Source organism: Apis laboriosa, unplaced genomic scaffold, assembly GCF_014066325.1.
Source record: "Apis laboriosa isolate Shangri-la unplaced genomic scaffold, ASM1406632v1 scaffold12_cov154, whole genome shotgun sequence".
Classification (NCBI taxonomy): domain Eukaryota; kingdom Metazoa; phylum Arthropoda; class Insecta; order Hymenoptera; family Apidae; genus Apis; species Apis laboriosa.
The window spans coordinates 406,359-433,940 of record NW_025221207.1 but is presented as its reverse complement, the minus strand read 5'-3'; the positions used below and the strand labels follow the sequence as shown (position 1 = coordinate 433,940).

Here is a 27,582-nt window from a genome sequence, read left to right as displayed (position 1 = left end):
ATATGTTTTTATTAAACATATCACAATTCCACCTGTTCTTTCTATTCCAGATTCTTGATTACCGGTTATTACCGGTATATCAATTTACATAATTATTATTTTACACGATGTCATTAGAGGGCTACCTATCAATATTCCTGTATTTACACGTATACTGATTTACATAATTATGGAAGTATGTAATTTCTGGAAGAGGATATTATAGTATTTCTTCTATAGATCGAGCATCGGAATGTATATATATATATATACAATTAGTAGTATATATATCGTAGTCCAGTTTCAACCGCTTAATTATTCAACTATTATTCAAAATGTTCCACGATTTGGCTGTTGGGAAATAAAGTAACAACGATATATTGAATTATCAATAATATTTTTCTTCCTTCGAACGTACGAATCATCGGTTCGAATGATTCCATAAATATTTCCCACACATATATACCCGATACAAAAATACGATGGTGTCGATGCACGATGGATTAATTTCCTAGCCTAGCTCGCCGCATCTCGTACCAGAACACGATCATCCTCTAGATTAAGAAATAAGGCAGGGGTTATTATGCCGCATTAAGGCCAATACCTCACCGTCGTGCCCTCTTCTGCCCCGGTCCAGATTCTCTATTAGCGCAACGCAAGTACACTCTTTAAAGTACAAACACAACACCGGATCCCACTTTTTTCTCTCTCTCTCTCTCTCTCTCTCTCTCTCTCTTTCCCCTCCCCGGGTAATTCAATCGTGATTTCCTAACAGGGTACGAGAGGGAGAGAGAGAGAGCGAGAGAGGGAAGGGAGAGCGCAATGCGACGCCGGTGAAACCAGTTCTCAGGATAAAAGCGAGCCCAGAGAGAGAGAGAGAGAGAGAGAGAGAGAGAGAGAGAGAGAGAGCTAGTGAGTAAGGTCTGACCCCGGGTGAGCACCCGCGTCTACAGGGTGTCCGTCCAACCCAATACTCTTCGTTCATCGTCCCCGAGGAACGTGCTGAAGCCTCGACTAGACACTCGATACCTGTACGCGCGCCCTTCGCGACCTTTTCTACGATATCTTGAAGAGAAATCGCGGGACACTTGGTTTTCGATGGAGGGAAATTAGAGAAGCGCGGGTACGGGAGAGAAATGCGTGTCTTGGAAAGTTTGAGCACTTCTCTTTGGGGAGAGGTTTTTTTTTTTTTTTATTTGAATATTCGAGGTAATATTGGTATGGGATTTGAAGAAAAGTGGGTTACAGATGTTGGAATTATATTAAATTTTTGGATTGTTAAGGTATATATATATATATATATATTCTTTTAAGGATAGATTTTTTTTTAACCTTGGAGGTGATTAAAATTGGTTTCATAGTTTTGAAAAAATAGAGGTATTGAATATAATTTTCTAGAAATTCTTAATGATTAAAGTAATGAAGAAAGTTAGGTTATAGGTATTGATGTGGAATTATCTTAAATTCTTAAGATAATTAATTGGTTAGGTGATTTTGAAGAATATAATATGTTCTTTTAATTAAAATTACACGTTTTGAAAAAATAGATATTGTGTTAAATTCTTGCAAAAGTGAAAGTTTGAATTCTTTGAAGATAATTTTCTAAATATTTGAGATAATTAATTGGTATGTATTTGGAAGAAAAGTGGGTTACAGATGTTGGAATTATATTAAATTTTTGGATTGTTAAGGTATATATATATATTCTTTTAAGGATAGATTTTTTTTTAACATTGGAGGTGATTAAAATTGGTTTCATAGTTTTGAAAAAATAGAGGTATTGAATATAGTTTTCTAGAAATTCTTAATGATTAAAGTAATGAAGAAAGTTAGGTTATAGGTATTGATGTGGAATTATCTTAAATTCTTAAGATAATTAATTGGTTAGGTGATTTTGAAGAATATAATATGTTCTTTTAATTAAAATTGATACACGTTTTGAAAAAATAGATATTGTGTTAAATTCTTGCAAAAGTGAAAGTTTCTTTGAATTCTTTGAAGATAGTTTTCTAAATATTTGAGATAATTAATTGATATGCGATTTGAAAAGAAAAGAAATTTTGAATTGAAGTAATGAATTGATATGTGTTTTAAAAAATGATAATTATTTTAAATTTTTGCAGGGATGAAGAAAAGAATTCTTTCTGAATATTTAATCGCTACGTACTTTTGAAGAGAAGATATTCGAACTCTTCAAGAACAAATTTCCCGAATATTAAGATAGTTAATTGATACGTGTTTTGAAAAAAGAAATTTGATTGTACGATGTTGAATTATTTTGTGATTTTCCTCGAGACCTTGATAAATTTTACTCTCGAAGCGATATCTGAGTTGCATAAATATATGATCTCATGCATCCTTTGAATCGTTTTCCAATTGCAAACAATTCTTCAGATTAAATACCCGATTTGTTTTCTTTCGTTTCCAATCACACGCGTTTCATTCGTATTATCGTATTCCCTCTATCACACATGTATCATAAATAATTATTTTTCTTTTTTCTTTTGACCTTGATAAATTCATATTCTGAAACAAGTCCCCGTCTCTAAATTATCACGTATTATGCACTATCTCCGTACGCAATCGAGTCTTCAGACTAAACAACCAACGTGTCGTTCGCTCCTCGAACGATCGTGCGACACATCCGCGTTGCGCATCAATCCTTTATCGTTGTAAATTATGAAAAAATTATTAAGAGCTGTTTCATTCGCGCGAAAAGCGTTCTCTTCGAAATGCAATTGGAATAAAGCGCGGAGAGAAAATGGATTTCGAATGAAATGAATGAAATGATTAAAATTTTCGAGCAAATACACGAGGAATTCCGTTACGAGTCTCGAGATTCGAATCTCGATTTGCATTTGCTCCTAGCTGAGCAAGAGGAGTGTGTTGGCCACAATAATATCGTGGCTTTGTATAATTCCAGCCGTATGAGATCACGGAACGGTCGAGCAACAAAAAACTCGAGAAAGTCATTACACAGCGCGGTGTTTTTGCTTTTTGCACTCATTACTCCGAAACGCCATGCGGAGAGATACAATCGCGCTCGTGTGTTCGAATACGAATATAAATTATTTACGAAATGAATTCGTAATGCCTTGAAAAATTGAAACCTCATTCATTGCAAGAAGAAACGCGGCAAAGATGTATTAAGGAAAAATTAAAATTTAGGGAAATCATTGTGCAATGCGTGAATGCAACAATTTCTTTTCTGTCTGAAGTAAAAAAAAAAAATCTCGCCAGAAGGAAAATCTTATTGTTAGAAACTCAAGACCTTGAAAGACCAATTGTAATCGTAGGTCAACGAATTCGTCTCATTGGGATGAGCTCCACGCCTAGTTGAACGAGAATATACAGTTCCATCTAAAAAAAAAATAAAACTTGCCTCGAATCTTGGTCTTGTACAGTTAAACAAGACTTGTATTCGTAATAAGATATCCTCCAACATCGTGATTTCTATTAAAAAAAAAAAAATATTCTTTCAAATAAAATAAAATTTGCCTTGAGATAAAATCTCGTTTTCCAAAAACACGATACGATATTTAAAATATATTCTTGTGTAAATATCGATATATATTCACGGTATATAAATGAATTATATAAATAATAAAATTTCTTCACCATTGTTCGAGCACCGTAAATATAAAAAAAAAAGTTCTCGAGTTATACTACATTTACTCGAGTTATAAAATTGTAAACCACTCCTTGTCGAAGATAATTCATCGATAACATCAACAAATCACTAATAAAATTTCTCCATGATTGTTCGCATTCGAACAACCGTGAAACGCGTATAAAAGTAAAATAAAATACTCGATTTCCCAAGCTATTGTATTACATTATAAAACTATAACTTTTTCTCATAATATCGAAGATAATTTATTAAGAACAAATCTTAAAAATCGATAAAATTTCTCCATGATTGTTCCCATTCGAACCACCGTGAAACGTGTCCAAAAGTAAAATAAAATAATCGATCTCCCAAGCTATTATAAAACTGTAACTTTTTCGTAATATGAAAGATAATTTATTAAGAACAAATCTTAAAAATCGATAAAATTTCTCCATGAATTGTTCCCATTCGAATCACCGTGAAACGGTGTAATAAAAATAAAATAATAAAATATCGATTTCCCAAGCTATCGTGTCACATTATAAAACCGTAACATTTTTCGTAATATGGAAGATAATTGGTCGACAACGGATCACCGATAAAAGTATCTCCATCGATCGTTGGTAAATGTAAAATAGAGTGCTCGATGCGAAACGATTCTCGAGCATTCTCCTATCGACTCGTGGCCTTCCGGATGCCACGAGGGGAACGGCGATGCGTTTCGTATGCAAAAATGCGGCTGCAATCCCTTGGCGGATCGCGGCCGATCGTCGCACACCATAGAATTCGAGAAAGTCGGGGAGAGCATAGAGAGGCGGTGCGAGCAACCGGTAGGCGTTTCAAGCTTGAGTAAATGCATAACTCGGCTTGCACAACAACCACGCCACGCCACACCGTAACGCGCGCAATATTGTTTTCTTTCCGTTTGCCTTCCTCGTTCGTTTGCCGTCCTCGCGTGGCAACGCTGTCGTCGCTTCTCTCACGTTCGGCCCTCTCTTATCCAGTTTACGACCGATGCGTACTCTTATTTACGCCAGTTCCACGTTACTTTTTCGAGGCGAGCAACGAGAGGTTTTTAAGTCGACACATTTGCTAATGAGACGGACGATTCGTCGATCGATTTCCCGTCGGAGGATGGCCAGATGTTCGATGAATTCTGTGATGATCAACGGCAGGAGACGATGCACTTTTCGCGTCTTCCATACTTTATTGGAATTCTTCGATGAAATCCGATTTTTATTAAAATATTGCTAAAGGTGATAAAATTCTCGACGGATTTCATTTCTCGGGAAGAACGATTAGATACGAGGATGTATCTTTCGTGTGATGTTTCTGTAATGTAATAAACGAAAGATGACTTCCCTCCATTAATTCACGTGTCTTGTATGTTTTTTCGTGAAAATACGATGATATCGAGTATTTTCAATAACGCGTTGAAATCTAAAAAGTTTCGAAATTCAAAAATTCTGACGAGAATACGTTACATAAATCGTGAACGGTTTTTACGATTCTAGTATTTTTTCTCGAGCTTCCGGAATTCAATCCCTCGTTAAAATTTACAAACTGCGGAATAAATTATCGTTAAATTATGCGTGTCGAATATATATATAGATTTGAACGACACGACATCTCAACTAAAGTCCAATTCTTCTTATCTCTTTGTTAGTCGTTTAAAAAGATATTTCTATTTCAATCATTATTAACCGTATATACTATAATATTCGTTCAAGATTTACGCGAAAGGACATGGGACAAGGAAGATTTTTCCGTTCAACTCTATGCAATTTTATAATCATCTGAGAGCATGCTCTGATTGCACCGTATGTTATTATAACGAGAAACATTATATACTAATTGATACAGAGAATCGGACCGTGTGTAACGCGAAGTGAAAAACGAGACAGTTATCGATATCCTGGCGTGATGGGATGGAATACGTGGGATAGGTGGGAAGGTACGTCTAAGTTGACCCGGTTACGAATTACCCACGATCGAAGTGGCGCATTTCGCCGGGTCAACGCGCTCCGTTTGACTTCTCTCTCACTATTTTCGAGCTCTCGTTTTATTAAGCCGTGGTTCGCGTTACGACTCGTATCGTTTTTCGTCGATCAACATCCACGCTCGACAACTCTTTATTAATGAACTTTGCGAACTTTCGAGAGTTTTCTGCTCGCGAGCAGAGAATTTCAATTCGATTTTCAAAACGCGTAAATTTGATAAAAATTCGAATATGTATAATAGACGATGAGAGATAAGTTATTTAGATTAAATTTAAAATGTTGAATTATGAAGATCTTTTAATCTCTTAATAACGCTTATTAATTATTGTGATTATTAGTTATTTGGAAGATAGATGAAATAAATAACTTGTGATAAACTATCACAAATGAATATCATTCGGATTCTTTTATGGATATATATATATATGTATATATATGTATAAATATCTTTTTGTATCTTAATTGCTTTAGAAGTTTTTTTAAGATAAGAGATTATTAGATATTTATTAGCGTTTTATTAACAATTATGTATAAAAAAATTAACTCGTCGTTTAATCGCAACATTTTTATCCCGATAAAATGACACTTTGTTGTAATCTTTTGTCGTCGTGTCGTCATTTTTGATCTGTCAATAATGGCAAACGATTTCTAATCGTTTTGTTACTCAATAATTTCGCGCAACAGATTATTCCATTTCCTCGTTTCACTGCAGAAACGATATATCTTTCCGACAAATCTTTACTCAAAGAAAAAAAAAAAAAAAAAAAAAGAAAGAAAAAGAAACATTCAACAAATTTTCAAAACGAATAAATCGATCGAGTGATGATTTGTCGTATGCAAATAAAGTTCCAAACAATCGAAAAATCGGTCACTTAACGCTACGATATTATGTCACCGCGTCGATAAGGTATCGTATGAATTTCTTTTCTTCACCGTTCCCTTTTATCGAACGATAACAGTGATAACAAGCAAGACCAGATGCAATCTTCAGTATGTCGTTGCATCGTAACCGCGCCTGATCGCGTTCTCCTCTCGTTTCGCCTTCCTCAATCATGGAGCTTCGCGAGATAGAAAAATGGGACGTTATCGAGGAATATTCCAAGGATTTCTCCGATTTCTTCAATCTAGTGAGTAGAAGATTCATCGTTTCGCGTAAATTCTCGATTTTCGGATCAATCGGATCGGTTAATCCGGGGAATTGGGCGTGAAAGATACGTACGTGGTGGAATCCTGGCCGCTTTTAGAAAAAATCGCGGATCTTTTCATATCGTACGAACAGTATATGAATGAAAGGTGTTCGAAAACGAAGCGGAGTGACTCATTCGTTTGGTTTATCAATCGTTCGAAATTTTTATCGGCGAACGCGATTGTGAGGCTGAAAACTCGTCGAATAACTCTTTTTACACGCTGTTTTATACACGTCGACGTAGCGATACGATTGAAAAGGAATTTTTTTACTACTCGATGGTAAAGCAGGGAGAATACGACGGGTACGAATCTTACGAATGATTCAGAGTGATAAATGCGGAATGGGTATTAATCGACCGCTGCGACACGATTCTCTCCGTGAATGAAACACAATGAACCGTCGATTAACCCCGATGCGAGGTTTTTCCAAGAAAGCGCATCCGACGATTATTCCGACACGGATGTATTGTTCTCTCCGTGGAAATTGTTCGTCGTTTACAATCGCGATTCTTGCATTCCTTGAAAGACTAGCGAGCAGAATTTTATTGCGGACAGACTAGATATGATTGGTCGAGAGAGGCGCGAGTCGGCCGCGATAAAAAACATTTCCCTCCGTTGATCACATATGCGATACGCGATCGCGAGTTAAGGCGATACTTTTTTTTCCGAAATTGTTTCGCCGTAATTCCGTTATCGAATTTTCATTAGATTAGAATTATCAGATAGAATTAATCTGATTAAACAAATAATCCGAGCTAATTCGAATTGGAAAGTTACAATGGTTTAAATTAATGGTAGACAACAATTGGATACTCGATGGATGGAAATTTAAAAAGCAACGTTATTTCTATTCCAATCTTGAGATTTTTTTCATTTTTATTTTTATTATTATTCGAGAATTTCCTATGAATCCTCAAGAATCGAAATCCTCTCCTGAAATAGCGAATTCGAAGTTTCCAAGAATCCGAAAATAAATGAAGATTTGAATCCTATAGAATCAAGATTATTCGCGAAAATTCGAATCCTCAAGAGCGTCATTTAAAAATTTCAAGAATTCTACAATACACCTGAATTCTTAAGAATCGAAATCTTGTCCTAAAATTCGAAGATTCCAAAAATCCGAAAACTTGAAGATTTGAATCCTCAAGAATCGAAACCCACTCCTAAACTAACGAATTAGAAGATTCCAAGAATCCGAAAATTTGAAGATTTGATCCTCAAGAACGTGATTTAAAAATTTCCAGAATCCTATGATACACCTGAATTCTCAAAAATCGAAACCCACTCATAAATTAGCGAATTAAAAGATTCCAAGAATTCGAAAACTTAAAGATTTGATCCTCAAGAATCGAAACCCAAAACTCCTAAACTATTCGAATTCGAAGATTCCAAGAATCCGAAAACTTGAAGATTTGAATCCTCAAGAACGTTCATCATCAAAAAATTTCAAGAATCCTATAATATATATAATATTGAATCCTCAAGAATCGAAACTCACTCTTAAACTAACGAATTAGAAGATTCCAAAAATAAATGAATAAATGAATCCCACGGAATCAAGACTATTTTCCCAAAATATCAAATCCATCCAAAGGTTTCGAAGATCCTAAAAAAAAATCCTTCAGACACCTCGAAGTCACCATTCTCAGAAAATATAGAAGAGGCTTTATTTTTGTTAGATCGACGAGAATGGGGACGGTTTCATCAACCTTACGGAGTTGCGAAGCGCGTTGGACATCTGCGGCTTCAAGATGCCCGGATACAAGGTGCGGCAGATGATCGAGGAGTACGACGACAAACAGAGGTCGGAGCACAAGGGTCGATTGTCGTTCGAGGAGTTCGAGAAACTTTGCAAGGAGTTGAAGGCGAACGAATTGGGATCCACGTTCAAGCAGGTGGTCTCGAAAAAGGAGAATTTGGAAACGTTGGGAGGGATCTCGGAAGCGTCGAGCGAGGGGACCACGCATTCGGTTAGACTGGAGGAACAGCTCGCCTTCAGCGACTGGATAAACACGAATTTGTCGCACGATCCTGACCTCAAACACCTGCTGCCAATAGACCCCGAAGGGAAGACCTTGTACGAGAAGGTCAAGGATGGCATTCTTCTTTGGTATGCATTTATTTTTTTTTTTCATTTATCGATCGATTATTACATTATTTATCGACGATGAGTTGCTTCGAGTAAATTTTTAAAACAAAATTTAAATTATTACTTAGAGTTAACTTTATTCGAAATTTTAATTATTTAATTTTTTTAACTCGTTTACGAGATTGTTTACGGAGATTGGAAAAGTCTAGGCAAATTCATATTTTTACGAGGAAATTTGTTAGAGAATTTGTATAAATCAAGATTCGATTAATTCGAACTTTGAATATTTTTACAAAGAGATGGGCAAAGTTGCGAATTTTATTACTTTATTCGAAATTTTATACTAATTAATTTTTCAACTCATTTCTGTTTACGAGATTGTTTGTGGAGATTGGAAAAGTCTAGGCAAATTCATATTTTTACGAGGAAATTTGTTAGAGAATTCAAGATTCGATTAATTCGAACTTTGAATATTTAGTATATTTTTACAAAGAAATGGGCAAAGTTGCTACGAATTTTATTACTTTATTCGAAATTTTATATACTGATTAATTTTTCAACTCATTTCTGTTTACGAGATTGTTTGTGGAGATTGGAAAAGTCTAGGCAAATTCATATTTTTACGAGGAAATTTGTTAGAGAATTCGTATAAATCAAATTCATATTTTTAAAAGGAAATTTGTTAGAGAATTCAGATTATTCAAGATTCGATTAATTCGAACTTTGAATATTTAGTATATTTTTACAAAGAGATGGGCAAACTTGCGAATTTTATTACTTTATTCGAAATTTTATATACTGATTAATTTTTTTAACTCGTTTCTGTTTACGAGATTGATTGTGGAGATTGTTTTTGCAAAAGTATATGCAATTTCTTAGAGAATTACAAATCAAGATACGATATAAAAAACGTTTATATTAACTTTTGCATACATTTACAAATTACTTCTTTCATCGCATTTTCAAATATTTAAATCGCTTGAATCGGACTCATTGATACCGATTAGTGAAAAGCTCTATTTTTCAGCAAAATAATCAACCACTCCTGCCCGGACACGATCGACGAGCGAACGATCAACAAGAAGAGCCTAACGCTGTACAAGAAACACGAGAACCTAACGTTGGCCCTCTCGTCGGCCCAGGCGATCGGGTGCAACATCGTGAACATAGACGCCCACGACCTGACGAAAGGCTCGCCCCACCTTGTCCTCGGCCTCCTCTGGCAGATCATTCGAATCGGCCTGTTCAACCAGATCACCCTCGAGAATTGTCCAGGCCTCGCCACCCTGTTGCAAGACGGGGAGCGAATCGAGGACCTCCTCAAGCTCTCCCCCGAGTCGATCCTCCTCAGATGGGTGAACCACCACTTGGAGAACGCCGGCATAGTGAGAAGGTGTCACAATTTCCAATCGGACATCACCGACTCGGAGATCTACACCTACCTCATCAAACAGATCGCGCCCAACACGGCGGGCGTCACTCTCGAGGCAATGATGGAGCCGAATCACACATCCCGCGCCGAGATCATGCTGCAACAGGCGGCCAAGCTCGGCTGCCGAAGTTTCGTGACGCCGAGCGACGTGGTGAACGGCATATACAAGCTGAATCTCGCCTTCGTCGCCAACATGTTCAACAATTATCCGGGGTTGGACAAGCCGGAGAACAACATAGGGTTGGAATCGTTGGAGGAGACCAGGGAGGAGAAGACCTATCGTAACTGGATGAACTCGATGGGCGTGGTTCCCCACGTGAACTGGCTGTACTCGGACCTGGCCGACGGCCTGGTCATCTTCCAACTTTACGACATCATCAAACCGGGCACGGTGAATTGGAACCGGGTGCACAAAAAGTTCACCAAGTTGCGCAAGTTCATGGAGAAGTTGGAGAACTGCAATTACGCGGTCGAGCTTGGGAAAACGATGAATTTCTCGTTGGTGGGGATCGCGGGTCAGGATATAAACGATGGCAACGCAACGTTGACACTGGCGTTGATCTGGCAATTGATGAGGTCGTACACGTTGTCGATCCTCACGTCGTTGGCCGGCACCCAAGGAAGCACCTTGGTCGAGAAGGAGATCGTCCAATGGGTGAACTCGAAGCTTCAGGCGGCAGGGAAGGCGAGCGGTATCAAGGGGTTCCAGGATTCGTCGATAGCCGATGGCAAGGTGGTGATCGATCTTATCGACGCCATCAAGCCAGGTTCAGTGAATTACGACCTGGTGAAGGAGGGCGGTACCGAGGAGGTAACGCGGATTGTTTCTTTATTATTCGTGTTATTCCTTTGCAAATCGGTCGATTTCGTTCACTTTTACAGTCGTCCACGTTCCAAACCGTCGTCCTATCGGTTTTCAACCCGGTCTCGATCCCGCCGTTTCTGAGTTACGACCTCGTAAACGTCTCGAGCCGAGACGTTTTAGTACACCGTTTCTATCCTCCGGATTTTCTTTCCTCGAGAAGGGTTTCAAAGGAGAAAAGTAAAAAGATAGGATCGAAGTAGTTATTATCTTCACGTTTTTACGTTCCACTATGTTCAAAATCGTTTCCATCGGTTTTCAAACGTTTTATCGTTTTCTTCCATTTCTTTTTCTTTAAGAATAAAGAATCGAACTTCTAATCGAACGAATTTGCAAATCGATCTATTCCCTCGACCTAGATGTTTTAATGTTCCTGTTCAACTGTTTCAGGAGAACCTGGACAACGCGAAGTACGCGATATCCTTGGCCCGAAAATGCGGAGCGCGAGTATACGCGCTACCAGAAGACATAACCGAGGTGAAACCGAAGATGGTGATGACGGTGTTCGCCTGCCTCATGGCGATGGACTACATCCCCAATATGGATTCCGTGAAGCAGAATAACGTGATGAACAACAGCCAATAATAATGGCGCGCCACGTCCGCGAAACGTCCCCGCGCGTTTTCCACGACGTGCACGGGAGGAACTGAGTGTCGACTGAGTCGCGGTGTATCGCCGTGTCTCTTTTATCGAGCGTAATAATTTGTATATAAACTTAGGTTAGGGTAGGCTTGTTTTCCGAATCGAAAGGAGCAAAAAAAAAAAAAAAGAAAAAAAGAAAGAAAAAGCAAACAAAAAAACGAAAGAAAATGTGTGTATGTGTATGTGTGCGCGCGTGTGTGTGTGTGTGAGAGAGAGAGAGAGAAAGGAAAAAAGGAAACGAGAGAAGGGGAGGAATCGCTTGATAGAGAGAGGAGAGGGACGACGATTAAAAGCGGAGTGCGTTTCATGCGTCTGATCATTTCGTTTGCCGTGATTTGGGTTGAGAGTAATTATTAGGAGGACGAGAGTGATTTTCACAAAGTGCGATGATTTCGAATTTTTATTTTTTATTAGATAGAGGTAGAGCGAGAACAAGAGGCATAAAGTCGAAGGATAAAGTGAAAAATTGATTGTATGATGACGAGTAACGTTTCAGATAATACGTACTTTTTCTTGTTTCTCGCGTAGGAAAGGAAAAATATCTGAATGATTTGTACGTCGCTTATCGATCACGAGTTTTACGTCAAGTACTTCATCTTGTATCTCTTGTGATACAAGGGGATTCTCCTTCTCCGATCTTTCAATCATATCTTTGTCTCATTTTTAATAATCGTGATCTTTTTTAAGATTTGTATAAATCGATCAAACGGTCTCTCAATTGTATCGATCACAGAAAGAAAAGAAGGAAAAATCGATACGCGATCATATATCCGTAATATATATATCCGAAAGACCGAAAGAACTCGATGGAAACGAAATAATTCGCGTATACCGGATATACGTGGCTTTCAAATTGTCGATTATATGTATATATATATGTATACATATATATATATATATATATATTATATTTACATTCTTAAATCATATTATATATGTTTGAAATGTGTACACGTATTTGATACTGCGAATGTGAAATTGTCATAACTTTACAATGGCAATCAGTCTTCGATCAATCAATCAATCAATGGATCAATTCGAAAAATGGAAATTCTTAGGAGAATTACGAATAATGTATTTAATTATATATATATATAAGAAAAAAAAAAAAGAAAAGAAAGCTTTCACCGCGAGATACCATTTTCCAATGTTCATCTTCAAGTTGATCTCCATAAAAATATATCCCAAACTTTTGTATCTATCTATTTCCGAATATTTAATTTTAATCGAACGATATAAGTTTTAAAAATGTTATATAAACGATGTTTAGATGCATTTTAAAAGAGAAGAAATTACCAATCGAAGGCAATAATTAAAGAAAAGAAGGAAAAAAATATATTATACAAGAATCGATATTTCTTTCGTTGCTGTAAATCTGTGACGTGTCACGTTTACCTTTTATTGTACCCGATCGTTTAAATCGGCGAAACAACCGTGTGTGAACCGATTCGAACCGTCGACAAAACGAAACGAACGCACAATGATCATTGTAATCGTGCCATTATAATTAATCGAAATCGTAATCGTGATTGGACGCAATATTTAACGATCGATTCGAGCGAAACGTACTTACGTATTTAAGAAAAAAAAAAAAAAAAAAAAANAAAAAAAAAAGAAAAAAAAAAAGAAGAAAAAGAAGAAATAACGAAGCGCAAGCAAAGCGCGTTTTACCGATCGCTCTTCCTCGAAGAACCCACATTTATACAGCGAACGATGAAGCAACGCTTGTTCCTCTTGATCGTACGCGTTTTTTGCGTACAATATGATTACACACTGAGTACTGATGTATATCCCCTAGAATATATCTTAGAGTAAAACTCTCGAGAGTTGGCCACCGAGGGTATTTCTACTATTGGAGAGTAAACTTTCGCGCAATAGTCTACTTAAAGCAAACTTTCGAAAATTTTATTTTTGCGCGTGTACGTTTGCATCTCGTACAACGGGTAGCGTAATTATTCGACGAATCATTCTTTCGAAACTGAAACGAGCGAAGCGGAAAACAAATCGACTGAACTCTCTTTATCTTTGTATTCGTTTATATTTGTTTCTTTTTTTTTTTTTTTTTTTTAAATTTTACGCGCTATATAAGAGCGTCACGATCGTGTTATTATCGAGAAATTTGTATGTCGAAGTTTAACTTTTAGACGTTTTTTTAGAAATCGCGCCACGTTTCGAGAATTTATAACGAACTTTTTATAAAACCGCGATCGTATACGCGTTCTCAATTAAATTAAGATTAAAGAATCGTTGGATCGAATCGTTGCGGAGGAAGCTGGCAGATATTTAATCGATTTAGCTTGACGAGGTGAACTAAACGAAAGTGCAATTCATCGATGCTTGGAACATTCTTGGATGGAAGTGAAAAAAAAAAAAAAAAAAAAGAAAAGAAAAATTTCTTAAAGGGACGAGACACGAGTTATACGCATTTCTTAATTAAGGATAATAATTATTTGATAATGAATGATTAAACGAAATCGCATATTAAATTGTTATCAATTCCACAGATAACATTCGTACCAGGCTGCATTTTTTCCCTCTAATCAGAATGCGAAATTACATTCCGTGCGTTCTGATTGGAGACGAATCGAATTCGAAGGACGAAGACGAAGAAGAAGAAGATTAATCGAAAAAAAACGCTGAAGAATGGCGTTTATTCTTGTGATTTCGAGTGAGTGTCGAGTAATCTTTTAAGAGGGCCGTTTGCAATCTGCGCAATTTTAGATTTAAGATTAAATCGAGGAAAAGAAAAATTTTTGCTCTTCCCCTTCCCCCCCCCCCTCCCCCTCCAAAGCAAAAGTAAGATTAGGGAAAAAAAGAAAGGAAGAAAGATGCGCGCGAGAGAAATGTCGGATCATCGATTAGCTAAATTTTCTTTCGCTGTATATTCGTTTTAATCGATTCGTCAATCAGTAATTTCAACTTACAATGATCGCTGATGAATTCTTAAAAATAAAGAAAAATGCGTACGTTCACATATACACGATGTTCTGTGCGTACATGAACGTGTGTGTATGTATGTGGGTCACCGTAGATATATAATTTAATGTATCCGTAATTTAAATAAAAACAAATTTATCTAATAAGATAATGCGAATTCTTGTTTGAAAAGTTTTTCAACATGAACGAAACGTAAGATTTATATTGAAATAGAAGAAGGAGATAATAAGATAATTAAGTTTCTTTTTCTTTAAATATCGTATCATTTTTCGTGTGTTTATTATTGTAGTACATTAAGATAAGATAGTCTATTGTATATATATATATACATAAATAGCTACTCTGCTATTTTTAACCTAGAATTTAATGCTCGAAGATTATTTTATTATTTCATATATTTTCTTTTTTTGTTTTGTTTCGTAGCATCCAAAACGCGATTCACTTCATTGGAAATATTCTGTTCACCTCCGAATTCGCCATAATAGTGGTTATCGATGGTTCAGGAATGTCGGGCAATTCTCTCTTGGCAGCTCGAATGTCTCGTAAAGATAGATTCACGTATTGCGATATGGCGGAGAGATTTTTCTTTTCGTCGGAACCCAGAGTGCCCATCCTCGTTATCGATGAAACGAATTGATAGTCGCTCACGAAGATACGACTAGTTGAAGTCTCCTAAAAAAAAAAAAAAAGAAAAATAAAAAAAAATTTAATTACTCCCACGATAGAATTTAACTACTTTTCTTACGCGTATAAAAAATAATAGAAGGTATAAATATACGATATTCAAGAATTGAAAGGGATTTCACTTTGACAAAAAGAAAACGGATCAAATTTCTCAACGACGATGAGAAACAATCTCACTGAAAATGGCTCACTAGATGAGAATGAAGATCAGGCTCGACGACAACGTTGGCACCGTAAGACCCGAAATAGAAGGACGCGTAGTAGCTGCAATTATTCAAATTAGTCGTCTTCTGGATCACTATAGTCTCGCTCGGGACCTTGTTCAACTGCGGCAAAGATTCCAACTCGTATCTGTTGTTCTTTATCTTGTTCATCATCCTCTTGGACGGATAGTGATTGAGGCCGATCGTTACCGCGCACTGTCCAATGGTCGTGTTCTCCAAAATGTCGAACGTTCCATCCGGAACACCGTTCAGATCGACACCGATGTTGAACCTCTCGGATATCAATTTCACATCGTTCAGAAATTCGATCTGGATTCGATCGTTCACTATCAGATAATCGACACCGTGCTCGTTGAATTTTATCTCGAATGGTTCGCTGCTGATCAACTGTCTCATTTCTTCCTCCGACACGTCCATTCTGTTGTCGTTAGTCAGATCAACGCTTTGCCTCCTCGTGTTTGCCAGGTGACAGCTCAACCCGTCGGATCCTTTCGGCCTGCAGAACAGGTTCATGGCCGTGTAGTTGAACTTTTGCACCCCGTCGTGGTTCATCGGGGTCGAGGTGATGTTCATCTCGACGTCGAAAACGTATTCCGGCCCGTGTTTCCACACGCTCTCGTCGACCGCCACTTGGGCGACTGAAACGAAATTAAGTTTTCGAGTTTTTCATCTATGCCGAGTGGATTTCGTTATTGATCGATGTTTCATAAATTATGATTAATTGTTCGTTGATTACTTCAATCGATCGAAGATGGAATAACAAAAATAGTAAATATTTCGAATATTTGGAATATGACTTGGTTCAATTGATCGAAATTTTTCTTTCAACGAGGACAACACAATTCGAGTTTAAAAGTATCACGATCAAATTTTCGTTTCGATAAGAATAATTTTGTGCGTATAAATTGAGTGAAGGAAATAATAAGTGAAAGAAAAATAATTAATAAGTTATAATATTTCTGATCATTTATTTTTCTCCGTGTGAACGGAAGCTATGATTTGCAATTAGTTATGAATTATCATTCACATATAAGCAGTTCCTGGCCCGATTCAGCCAGATTGACGATAAAGACGGTTAAATGGAAAATTGGCTTACCGACCTAAGAAGAATGGAATTAATGAGACGAGCATGTCGTACCGCACCGCTCTCAACTGGTTTAACACTCTTCTTCGGCTTGAAGGTCCTTTTATATCAGCCATACTCTGCGATGACCTCGGCGTGTAATTTAATTAAAGCCATCCCACCATTGACGATTCAATCATTATGTCAACCTGGAAAACCTCTCGCTATTTTCGAGAAACGAAGTAAAATTCGATATACATTGATTAATAGAATTGATTCCTTATTTTCAAGATGCAGAAATTAAATTTTTTCGAAAATATCTTTCAGCGATAGCAATAAAGTTAATGGAGAATGTAATTGTGAGCGATTTTTAATTTACGGAATTTCAGTAATGTATGTCATTTTTATGTCGAAACGATAAGAGAAATCTCGAATAAGGGAACGAGGGAAAAAAAAAAAAATATCACGGACAAAATATTAGATATTAATTTTTACACCACAATTCACGTTATCCGTATATACATATATTAAAAAATTTATTTCTTTCCTTTATTATCAAATCATATATTAATATTCAAGTGGAATCACTTCATACAACTATACTATACATTATTTCTCCGTATACTTTCATATTCTTTATTCAAAACAAAATCGCATTCTTCTATTTCAACCTTTATATCACTAGATTGTGTTTCATTCCTTCTCTGAAACGTAGATTCACGACGTAATCGTAATTTAAAAATGGCAACGGCTCTTTGGCAGGCTCTATGTCCACCAACTCCACGGATGATATATCCTTCACGATAAAATCTCTCTCCGCTAGATTCACCATCTTGACGTGCATCTCGGTCCGACTACGGAACGTGTCGTCGCTCACGTGCATCTTGCTCGTAGATTTGCTCTGCAAAATAAACCACGCGCCAGTTGTAGTACGTGTCTCCCTTCTCCGTTACGAACAAATATCTAATCGACAATTGTCTCGCAGATACGTACGATCTTAATGTTCAATTCCGATTTTCCATCAACCGGTTCCTGTAATTTCGTACACCTCTTGCTCTCCATAGTCTTCCCAATCACGACGACAGAGTTCGATCGTCGTCGTGGCAACGACAGAATTTCTAATTCGTAATTTTTCTCCTCCTCCTCCTCCTCTCCCCTTCCACCGTTCCTCGTTTGGCCATGCGCAACCACGTTCTCGTCTTTGTCGTATTCGAAAACGCTGAACAAGGTAGGGCAATCGCCCAACGCGTATCTCTCTCTCGCAAAGAATACCGGCATCGAGTTCACATTTTCCCTCAGATCCGTTCCAACGCTCAATTCTTTCACGATGCTTCGTATGATGTTCAATTGTTCGTCCTCGATCACCGTTGGAAACCGTAGATTTTCGATACCCTGCGGGCTGAATTCGATCAAAAAGGAATATTCCATGCTGCTTGTCTCGGGATAATGCTTTTCCGCTATTGCCACGTCCTCGAAACGACAGTATAACCTGTCAATCATTTCCGGCCGACATCTCATCGTGGTCGTCACGTTTATGATCAACAGTGGCTCGTCTAGAACGTCGGCGGACAACAGATACGTGAGATTCGCGTGGAACACATATTCCGGGCCGAAAATCCACTCGTTTGGACGATCCACGAGAATATTGGCCGCTGGATGAGAGAAAAAGAAATTAAATTTTAGAGGTTATAATTCTCGTTTAACAGGGAATACAAAAAAGCGTAATCTGCTAATAGAATTTTGGAAAAGAGAAAGTTGTTTTGAAGCGATTTCGAAAGAAGATGGAGAGAATGCAGAATTTAATTAATTTATTCGGATTAATTAGCTTACCGACCTAGAAAGAATGGGATTAATATGAAGTTCATGTTGATGCGGCGTGTTTAACTAACCGAATTGGCTTTCTTGCGGTCGAAACCTCCTTTATAGCAGTGGCCACTGTGGAAAGAATAATGGACACCATGTGACGAAGTTAGCTTCTTCGGACCGCGCTTGCGTCCGTTAATTCGATGTAATCCTTGTCTGCGGCGTAGTTGATGTGCACATATATTACGTATAAGTTACGTGTACGCTCGTATATCACTTTGTAACTTTTGCACTTTGACGATTAGACGAGTTGGTTTCAGGGAAATCGTCGTGAAGTGGAAAATTTTAGAATTGACGGTCAGGAATTTTATTTGAAAAATTATGATTATGACGTACAATTTTTTACTTTAGTCCGAAGAGTAGAGAGCAATGATCGAACAATAATGATATAGGAATAAAAAATATTACATCGATTGGAGAGATTCTTTCGATAAATTTTTCTTTTACATTACCTTCTGTGAAAATTTTCTTTTTTTTTCTTTCGATTGTAATAAAATACGAAAGAAACGGTATAACATTACAAGAATTGACAAAAAATGACAAGGTGTATTTTGACGTTGGATCAAATCAAATACGCGACGAGTTAATTTTCAGTCAAATTAAAGGATTGTCCGATTCATTTCGATCGGGAATAAAATTATTCGATTAACAATATGATTCATGAGAAACTAGGAACTGGTCGAATTAAGTTCCATTTGACACTTCAACGATCGTAATTTGTATTATGAATGGCTCGTATTGCCGAAGTGTTATTCTATTAAACTCGTTACGTGGCTAATGAAAGAGGCCACTTTTGCCTCGTTTGCATTATTTATTTTTCTAGAAGTGACTCGAACGGATCATGAAATCCTGATCTTCAGAAACGATCTTGCAATCTTGTTTCGCAAATATTTTTCATAATATTTTAATATCGTGACTTATAAGACAGATCGTTCTATTCTCGTATTTCTCGTATTTTAATCGAGAAATGAAAGATAAAAATTTTTACCTCGATACTACGTTTTACGTCGCAAACGTATTTCTCTGAATTCTCTGAATAATAAAGCTTTGCAGCACGCAAGCGTTATGCATTAACTTCAAAGAGAACTTTGCGTGTGCGTTTGACAGTCGAATATAACTGCTCTCTCAGGGCGCGAACCAGCCACGTTTAACTGACTGATGTCGCTTTTGACAACGAGTTGACATTCTATCGATTGCTCTCTGTTTCCTTCTTCAGTTTTGAGAAAATAAATAATTCAATCGGAACGAATTCTTTTGATCGATCTTAGAAGTGTTAATTTATAAAACGGAAAAGGAACGAAATAATAGAAATAATGGAAGCTAGTCACAAGCAAGCTTGTTAATTCTTCTAGTTATCGTAATTGCAAATTTTCGAACTTCAATTGTACATATATATATATATATCATGATAGATTATTTCCTTTTTAATCTTAAACGAGATAATTAAGTACTGATTGACGCAATGACGAGGAATATTGCGTTTTTCTAAGAATTTTCAATTTTTTAAGAAGAAAAGCAATGAAAGAATATTAAGAAGAATTTTGGAAAGGAGTTTAAAAATACAAATGAAAATTATTTTTTCTGCTTTTTGTTAATTCATTCGTCCAAACGCCTCAAACGTGCAAACTTATTCGATTTTACGATTTCGATCGTAAATCGTGAAAACAAACCGTAAAACAAAGACGATGTTTCGCTAAATTTTTGCCAATAACACTGCTGAAAATTGAAACATCTCTGATTTTTTACCGTGAATATTTGATCTTTAAAAAGGAAACTGATGTAGCAATGCAGAAAAGGGATCTGATTTATTGTCTTGTTTTTGAAAGAGTATTTATTTATTTTGTTGGAAGAGACAAAAAACGATATAACAACAAATAATTTACATTGATTACATTTGAATAAAATTATGACGATCGTATTTATTCTAACATTCATTAATTATTAGAATTAGAATTTAAAAATTTCATTCAGAATTTATTTGATTTACAATTAGTTAATTTATTCGACATCGTTTATTCAATGTATAAATAAACATTAATTTAAATGGTAACATTTGAAAAATAATTTTCAAAGAATTATTTTACTTAATCAATATTTCTTTCATATTAAATTTTATGAGAACAATTCTAATATTTATTTTTAATCAACTTTTTAAACGAGCTAATCTTTTCTTTCAGGATTTAGGAACGTTTGGGATCAAAAATATATAATTTCTCTCTTAACATACGATATGAAAATATCGTACGATTTCACGAGCATCATAAATTACTAGTTTACATCGCTTCAAATTTCCAATACAACTAAAAATGTAATCATTTGTACATTTATGCAGCAATTTATTTGACACGTTGAATGACATTTAGATTAGGCATTAATTTTTAATGCTAAACATTTACATTTCGTGTTACAAATTCATTTGTTAAAGACAAATGTTCATTTGTACTCGGGAATTTGCTCCAAATTGGTGTACGCGTACAAGCTAGTAGACGCTGGGTTCACGATTTCCGGGATTGGAATTCGGGCAAAATTTAAACTTTTCAAAGACAAATTGATCCTCTGATGCAAATTCATCGTTCTAGGTCTGTTCAACGTTCTCATCACGCCTGTAGACTCCGTGAACGAAATTATCCCCCTCCGCGAGATGTATATACGACTGACAGACGTGGTCTGCGAACAAAACGAGATATAAAAAAATGGAAATATAATAACAAATTTGTCCAAAAACGCATAGATCCAATCCTCACCATGTCCATGAAAATATCCCTCCTGCCAAAGCTAAAATCCTCGTGATTTCCAAAGAAGTAGATCTTCCTGTTCGGGCACCTCTTCGGCCATCTCACCTTCTCGATTCGAATACTTCCCCTGCTCAATGGCACCATGCCTGCCCGTTCGGGCTCCAACACGATCTCGAACTTCCTCTCATCATCGCTCTCCTCCCCGTATCCCGCCCTCGACACCTTCACCTCCACCTCGCAGTAACCGATGCTGGAGTTCTCCATGGTGACGAACCGATCGTGCTCCTTCTCCGCCGTTAACTCGAAGCCAACGTTAAGCTGACCGATAATCGCCCTCACCATGTCCAACCTCCACCTGGCTATATCCCTCGACACGACCAGATTCTCTATACCTCTCGCGTTGAACCTGATCTCGAACGGTTCCTCGTCCACGAATCTGTCGCCCATCGGGACGAAATTTCTCGCGTTCGAGCATCTCTCGTCCTCGGGATTCGGTCTCACTATCCTTCCGTTCGAGAAATGGCAGTTCAACGTGTCGCTTCCTTTCGTTCGACACTTGAGCTCGGACGCGATCATGGAGCAGATCGTGTCCTCGTCGTGCACGATATTGGACAGGGACATGTTCACCAACACGTCGTAAGTGCATTCGGGGCCGTAACGTTGCCAGTCGGAATCGTCGTGGTGCGCGTGGCCGGGCACGCGTGCCGCTGAAACACGGAGACGGATGACACGTGGCAAGATGATCCGAGCAGAGGGAGGGTATTGAGTAAGTAATTGAAAATAAACGTAGTAATTACTCGTTGAAATGCTCGAATAACATTTATTCGTGGTTCATCTTTTCGTGTAATTCTAATTATTATTTCATAGCAGAGGGGAGAGATATTAAGTTACGTTGAAAAAGTAGCTAGTTAAAAATAAAGTTGTTTCGAATAATTATTTGTTAAAATAATATTTGTTGAATAATATTTATTCGTAGTTAGTCCACTTTTCGCGTAACCTAATTATTATTCCATAGCAGAAGAGGGATATTAAGTTATTAAGTTGAAAAAGTAGCTAGTTAAAAATAAAGTTACTTCGAATAATTATTTGTTAAAATGCTCGAATAATATTTATTTGTAGTTGATCCACTTTTCGTGTAATTTTAATTATTATTTCATAGCAAAGAGAGGAGGTATTACGTTGAAAAAGCAGTTAAAATTATTTCAAGTAATTATTTGTTAAAATGCTCGAATATTTATTAGTTAATTCGCTTTTTGTGTAATCTAATTATTATTTCATAGCAGAGGGAAGAGATATTAAGTTATATTGAAAAAGTAGTTAGTTAAAAATAAAGTCGTTTCGAGTAATTATTTGTTAAAATGTTTGAATAACATTTATATTATATTATTATAATTGATCCGCTTTTTGTGTAATCTCAGCCTTGTTTAGTATTACAATTATTATTATTATGGTTTGTACAATGATGGGTAAAAATTAATAGTTGAAATTACGAATAAAATTACTTCGATAAGTTACTTCAATATAATTTATCATTCAAAACAGAATAATAATTGGAAATAAATGGCAAACAATGGCCAAGATTATACGAAAAACGGATCAACTATAATAGCTACGAATAAATCTTATTTAAGCATTTTAATAAGTAGTTACTTAAAGTAATTTTATTTGAGATTTTTAATTAGATTTTTAATTAGATTTTTATTTTTTCAACGGGTCAATGCCCAACTCTGGTTTTGAAGGATATTATCGAAGTTCACTGTTGAAAAGAACTCTGATGAGACGATACAGGAGTAAGAGGGATTCTTCATTAAAACAAGATTTATCTTCATTTTAGACGCTTTGTCGACGATCCTGACATGATATTTATTATAATTATTATAATTAGAATTATTATAATTAGATATAATTATTATAATTAGAAGAGGTATTGAATCATATGATTAGTACATGTAATATCACGCTAAAAAATGCGTGTGAAAATAGATTCCATATTAATCACAATCGATTAAATCCTTGGAACAACGAGCCAGATATACGATGGAATAATGGAGAAAAAGAAATAATAAATATCTGCGATATATCGATGATATTATCCATCGTAAGAAATATTTTTACCTTGTGTAAAAATAAAATATATAACGAAAAGTGTATAAAAGTATATGAAATATCGTTGAAAAAGATAGAATACGATGAATGTTTCATTCATGGAATGAAAGTTGAAGAAACGAAAAGCACACAGGTACATACCCAATAGATATGGCAGAATGATTATCAACATGTTGGAAGGCTTCTGCTAAGACGACTGATGCGATCGTGTTCTATCTGTCTTCTCTTTATACGACAGATTGAACTTGATTCATTACCATCTCCTTGAAAATAATTTCATTAACGATCGTTTCCGTGCGTATTGTGGTTCCTGCAGACATCTTCCGTATCGTTTCACGTGTCTGATATCATTTTCTAACAGTTCTCGGATCGTTCTAGCCGAGACTCGCCTTTTAGACGAGATTTTAACCCGGTTCTCGAGCTATGTTTAACGAATCTAAAACGAACGATAGATTTTTTTGTTTCAATTCCACGTTGTATTGCATTAAAATTTGAATGTTATGATCATCTTAAAGGGTGTTTCAAGGGTGAAAAATGACTCGAGGATCGAGCTCATTTGAAAAATCATTTGACAGTAAAGGTAGAAGATCATTGTAAAATCATATGAAAGATCATTTTCAAGATCGAAATTGTCAAAATTTCAGTCTATTTAAAAAGTGTTTGAGATAATCGTTCAAAAATAGAACACCATTTTGAGTTCTTTCAAAGAAAAATAAATCTGTCACGTCAAATCTATAGAAATATGAACAACAACAAAAATAACTCGCTCTACAAATTATTTTATTCGCAAATTTTTTTCTGCTCCTTTATTATTATATGATAAGCCATATATTGATAAGCCAAAATCGAATCGAATCTCTCATTCATTCGACGATTCAATGTAATACAATATAATAACTTTTGATCACAAGTCCGTTTTTCATTATTAAATGTCAAAAATTGAACGATTTTTTTCCGAAACTTTGCGCGAAATTAATTTAACAACGGCCTTGTCTAACGTAAAATTCTTCTTCGACGCAGTTTAAACTGTGAGGAAAAAATAGTTGCTTTGAAATTTGAATATGGCGTTAACTTTTATGTCTCAATCATCGCGCCGAGCGATGAAACGATTTGATTAAATAAGTGGCGTGTCTCGGGTTCGCGTAAAATTTTAAAGGAGTAACGAAATGGATTTAATTGTTTTCCTCGTTTCGAGAACACCGATGACACCATTTATGCCGATTGAATTAAACGCCGTGTACGTATCGCGTGTATCTTCATTGCCAATCGATTCACAGATGCGCGATAAGATAAGATCCTTGCTTCCTTCGAATCGAATTATTATATAGTCTAGTCGCAATTAAAAATCACTTTCAACTCACAACTTTCCAATCTCTTCTTTTTTAAGATTAAGACTAAGATTAAATCGAAAGCGAAGACGATTCAAACTATTATTTAATCTACTCCAAAGTGCCACGATTCGTTCGAAAGAAATAATTGACAGCTATATTTAGTTTGTAGGAGTAAGTGGTTGGTGAATGGACTGGAGCGCTTTATAACTGCTCGCGATGCCACAATATTTACTTACGCGCGAATAAAAAAATTTCATGGATGCATTCTTCCCGAGTATATCCACTGTTTCGATTAGAAGGAAAGAACTTAAACAAAATTTATTTGTACAAACGAAAGAGCGCTTTATTATTTACAGAATCGAACGACAAATGCACACTTACAATATTATTTACAACAATAGTGGTATACTTGAATTTTATTATCATTCAAGGCCCTCCAAATCAAATCTCCAACGACGACGACGAGTCTCCATCGTCCTCCATCGAATTCTCCATCAGCCATCTACCTATGAACATGCTTGCCAGCTCCGGATCCTTCACTTCCGGTGGATCGTTGCTCGCCGCCAATATCGATTCCAATCTCACGCTTATGTTCTCGTACAGGGTCGTAACCATCCCCTCGGACACTTTGCTGGTAGTTATCACGTTCGTGGTCCCGGATATGAATTCGGTCGAGGTGATCGCTATGTGACTTTCTGACGAGCTCTGCGAATAACGGTTTTAAAGGAAAAAAGAAAAAAAATCGATCGAAGAATACGCAACGAAGAATATACTCACGACAGTTGACACCACGTCGCTCATCTGTTTCATACCCTCCGCGCTCCCGAAGAAATAGGGCACGTTGTGCGTGCACATGTGAAGATTCCTTATCTTTCTGATCTCCACCAATTGACCGTCTTTCAACCCGAACACCGTCTCCAGAATGTAATTGCGACCTGCGCGGCTCAAACCGGCGACTGTGTTACGTTCGACGGTGAACATGGTCACGCATTCGCCCTGTGTGAAGTTCTCCATCAGCTCGAACGTTCGATCGTACTCCCCTACCAGAGCGCCTATGTTCAATTGTCCAACGATCACCCGAATCATGTCCAACTCCCTCGGTTGCACGTTCTCGTTCACAACTAGGCTGTCCAACCCCTGCTCCGTGAACCTGATCTCGAACTGATCCTGATTGATCTCGTACGCCTCCTGCCTCGACACCTGGCTCACGGGGATCGCCGGCGCACCCGGGTCCAAACTCTCCGTCACGTAACTGTCCGCCTTCGACTCGCGAAAATGGCAGGTCAACACGTGGAAACGTTTCGGTTGGCACACCAATTTAGACGCGACGTTCAACCTGATGCTTATGTAGCTACCTTCCTCCGGGATCGCGGTCGAGTTCACTTGGACGTGGAAGGTGTACTCGGGCCCGTGCATCCACGGGGTTTCGAGGAAGACACGAGCGGCTGAAAGAAATAACGCGGGACGATCATGTTTTCGGTTCACGTTCCACGGTCCTCGCAGTTTTTCCGTTCCTTCGAAGTGGACAAGGACTGCGCGCGCAGCGGCGATCGCATCTCTTCCCCCTCCGCCTCGCCCACGTGAACGCGAGATTGAATGATTGGGGCTGGTTCGAATGGAATCGAATGGATTATACCTCTCTCGTATCACGTGACGCGATAGATCTTTATAGTTTTGACTTTCCGGCCAGGGAGGAGAGCAGGCTTTCGGAGGTTTTCGGATCGAGTCGCGATCTGTATGAAATATTGAGGAAGAGAAGAGAGAGGAGAGCAGGGAAGTATAAAGGGAGAATAAAATGGAGGGAAGATTGGATTTAATTGATCGAGGTTATGGACGACGAGGTGGATCGACGATAGTTGTTCCGTGTCGAGTTCGAGAGTGGAGGGCTTGGGCGGGAGGAATAAGGGAATACGGACGGGAAGGAAAAGGAAGGAATGACGGATTCGGTCCTGTGATCGGTGGCTTACCTAAGAAAAATGGCACTACGTTCAGCACTACGTTCATGGTGGCACCGTGCAACGTTCCAACTACTTTAGTGGGGTAAAGCGGTGTTGGGGCCGCTCTTATACCGTGGCTAAACTGCACTACTGACCTCTTCTTACGATTAGCAAGCTCCAATTTACCGAAGCCTGCTCTCTCTTTCCAGTTGGAAAATAAAGCGTGTGTGTGGTGCACGGTGGCGGTGGTGATAGGTTTAGAGAATTGATACGGTGGTTCGGTGAATCGGGGTCATCACGGGACCCTCCGCGACCCGTTAACACGAAACTGGCCGTCAATTACCTCGCGTGTCAACGACCGATGTATCGAGACGCGTTACCGTCCACTCTTCTCCTCCCCATTTTCCATTCTTTCCGCATTCTTTTCGCATTCTTTTCATCGAGACATGGGAAGGAAATTCCGCGTTTCAGATAGATCCGCGTTTTCGAACATCGAAATTTCTTAATACGATTGTGTATAGTTTTTGCACACTTTTCCACGCGATTTTGGACGTGTAGAAGAGTCGAAGAGTTTTTGGAGGGAAGGGGGAGTTTTCGAACGGTGAACGTGTCTCTTTTCGCTTTTGGAACTTCGATCAACGAGAGAAACTAGATTCTGTATTAATTTGAAACGTTAATTCTTTTCCAAGAAGCATTGTGTTATATGATTGATAATATAGGAAAAGTAGAAAGAGAAAAAAAGAATCAAATTTCTTACGAGTAAACAATAATTTTAGTTTATAACTTAATGATCGTTTAAAATTCTAAGTCTAAGTTTCGTGTTGACGATAGTTTTGTAAACAGTATAGTTTTGTCCACGCGTCTTTTAACTCGTATGCTCGATTGACTAACGTTAAACGA

General features: G+C 37.3%; 5 protein-coding genes across 6 annotated transcripts in view; 1 reads left to right on the top strand and 4 right to left on the bottom strand.

Moving 5' to 3' along the window:
* The window catches only part of LOC122720459 (plastin-2), a 36,147-nt gene extending 21,262 nt beyond the window's left edge, over window positions 1–14,885 (top strand). Inside the window, exons 1-4 of one of the 2 annotated variants that reach the window (XM_043947202.1) lie at window positions 6,565–6,716; window positions 8,457–8,887; window positions 9,894–11,109; window positions 11,551–14,885. In XM_043947202.1, the coding sequence (XP_043803137.1) occupies window positions 6,642–6,716; window positions 8,457–8,887; window positions 9,894–11,109; window positions 11,551–11,745 (1,917 nt within the window). In that variant the 5' untranslated portion in view covers window positions 6,565–6,641 and the 3' untranslated portion in view covers window positions 11,746–14,885. Of the gene's footprint in view, window positions 1–6,564; window positions 6,717–8,456; window positions 8,888–9,893; window positions 11,110–11,550 lie in introns of those variants that run through there. The other variant, XM_043947203.1, reaches the window with a different exon arrangement.
* Window positions 14,886–14,978: 93 nt separating this feature from the next.
* Window positions 14,979–16,862, bottom strand: LOC122720415. The gene is made up of 3 exons (XM_043947139.1): window positions 16,748–16,862; window positions 15,615–16,285; window positions 14,979–15,411 (listed from the first exon to the last, which is right to left on the bottom strand). The coding sequence occupies exons 1-3, from the start codon at window positions 16,845–16,847 to the stop codon at window positions 15,178–15,180; spliced, it is 1,005 nt and encodes a 334-aa protein (XP_043803074.1). The 5' UTR covers window positions 16,848–16,862; the 3' UTR covers window positions 14,979–15,177.
* Window positions 16,863–17,212: 350 nt separating this feature from the next.
* Window positions 17,213–18,683, bottom strand: LOC122720417. Its single transcript, XM_043947140.1, has 3 exons — window positions 18,545–18,683; window positions 17,704–18,362; window positions 17,213–17,611 (listed from the first exon to the last, which is right to left on the bottom strand). The coding sequence occupies exons 1-3, from the start codon at window positions 18,573–18,575 to the stop codon at window positions 17,384–17,386; spliced, it is 918 nt and encodes a 305-aa protein (XP_043803075.1). The 5' UTR covers window positions 18,576–18,683; the 3' UTR covers window positions 17,213–17,383.
* A 2,198-nt stretch (window positions 18,684–20,881) lies between these two features.
* On the bottom strand, window positions 20,882–23,617 carry LOC122720511 (vitellogenin-like). The gene is made up of 3 exons (XM_043947275.1): window positions 23,556–23,617; window positions 21,318–22,015; window positions 20,882–21,240 (listed from the first exon to the last, which is right to left on the bottom strand). The coding sequence occupies exons 1-3, from the start codon at window positions 23,584–23,586 to the stop codon at window positions 21,007–21,009; spliced, it is 963 nt and encodes a 320-aa protein (XP_043803210.1). The 5' UTR covers window positions 23,587–23,617; the 3' UTR covers window positions 20,882–21,006.
* Window positions 23,618–25,062: 1,445 nt separating this feature from the next.
* On the bottom strand, window positions 25,063–26,790 carry LOC122720521. Its single transcript, XM_043947288.1, has 3 exons — window positions 26,713–26,790; window positions 25,523–26,190; window positions 25,063–25,450 (listed from the first exon to the last, which is right to left on the bottom strand). Exons 1-3 carry the CDS (start codon window positions 26,747–26,749, stop codon window positions 25,187–25,189), a joined length of 969 nt encoding a protein of 322 aa, XP_043803223.1. The 5' UTR covers window positions 26,750–26,790; the 3' UTR covers window positions 25,063–25,186.
* Window positions 26,791–27,582: the final 792 nt, after the last annotated feature.

What these genes read in the sequence shown, in the direction of transcription:
- LOC122720415 (XM_043947139.1), bottom strand. Translation starts at nt 16,847, where the DNA reads ATGGCTGATATAAAAGGACCTTCAAGCCGAAGAAGAGTGTTAAACCAG. An exon ending in ATTAATTCCATTCTTCTTAG is followed by an intron (nt 16,286 to 16,747) that starts GTCGGTAAGCCA and finishes ATTTCGTTTCAG; the next exon opens with TCGCCCAAGTGGCGGTCGAC. An exon ending in CTGATCTTCATTCTCATCTA is followed by an intron (nt 15,412 to 15,614) that starts GTGAGCCATTTT and finishes TTTTTTTTTTAG; the next exon opens with GAGACTTCAACTAGTCGTAT.
- LOC122720417 (XM_043947140.1), bottom strand. Translation starts at nt 18,575, where the DNA reads ATGAACTTCATATTAATCCCATTCTTTCTAG. An exon ending in ATTAATCCCATTCTTTCTAG is followed by an intron (nt 18,363 to 18,544) that starts GTCGGTAAGCTA and finishes TCTCTCATCCAG; the next exon opens with CGGCCAATATTCTCGTGGAT. An exon ending in CGGAATTGAACATTAAGATC is followed by an intron (nt 17,612 to 17,703) that starts GTACGTATCTGC and finishes TTTATTTTGCAG; the next exon opens with AGCAAATCTACGAGCAAGAT.
- LOC122720511 (XM_043947275.1), bottom strand. Translation starts at nt 23,586, where the DNA reads ATGTTGATAATCATTCTGCCATATCTATTGG. An exon ending in CATTCTGCCATATCTATTGG is followed by an intron (nt 22,016 to 23,555) that starts GTATGTACCTGT and finishes TCCGTGTTTCAG; the next exon opens with CGGCACGCGTGCCCGGCCAC. An exon ending in GGGATATTTTCATGGACATG is followed by an intron (nt 21,241 to 21,317) that starts GTGAGGATTGGA and finishes TTTTGTTCGCAG; the next exon opens with ACCACGTCTGTCAGTCGTAT.
- LOC122720521 (XM_043947288.1), bottom strand. Translation starts at nt 26,749, where the DNA reads ATGAACGTAGTGCTGAACGTAGTGCCATTTTTCTTAG. An exon ending in CGTAGTGCCATTTTTCTTAG is followed by an intron (nt 26,191 to 26,712) that starts GTAAGCCACCGA and finishes TATTTCTTTCAG; the next exon opens with CCGCTCGTGTCTTCCTCGAA. An exon ending in GCGACGTGGTGTCAACTGTC is followed by an intron (nt 25,451 to 25,522) that starts GTGAGTATATTC and finishes CGTTATTCGCAG; the next exon opens with AGCTCGTCAGAAAGTCACAT.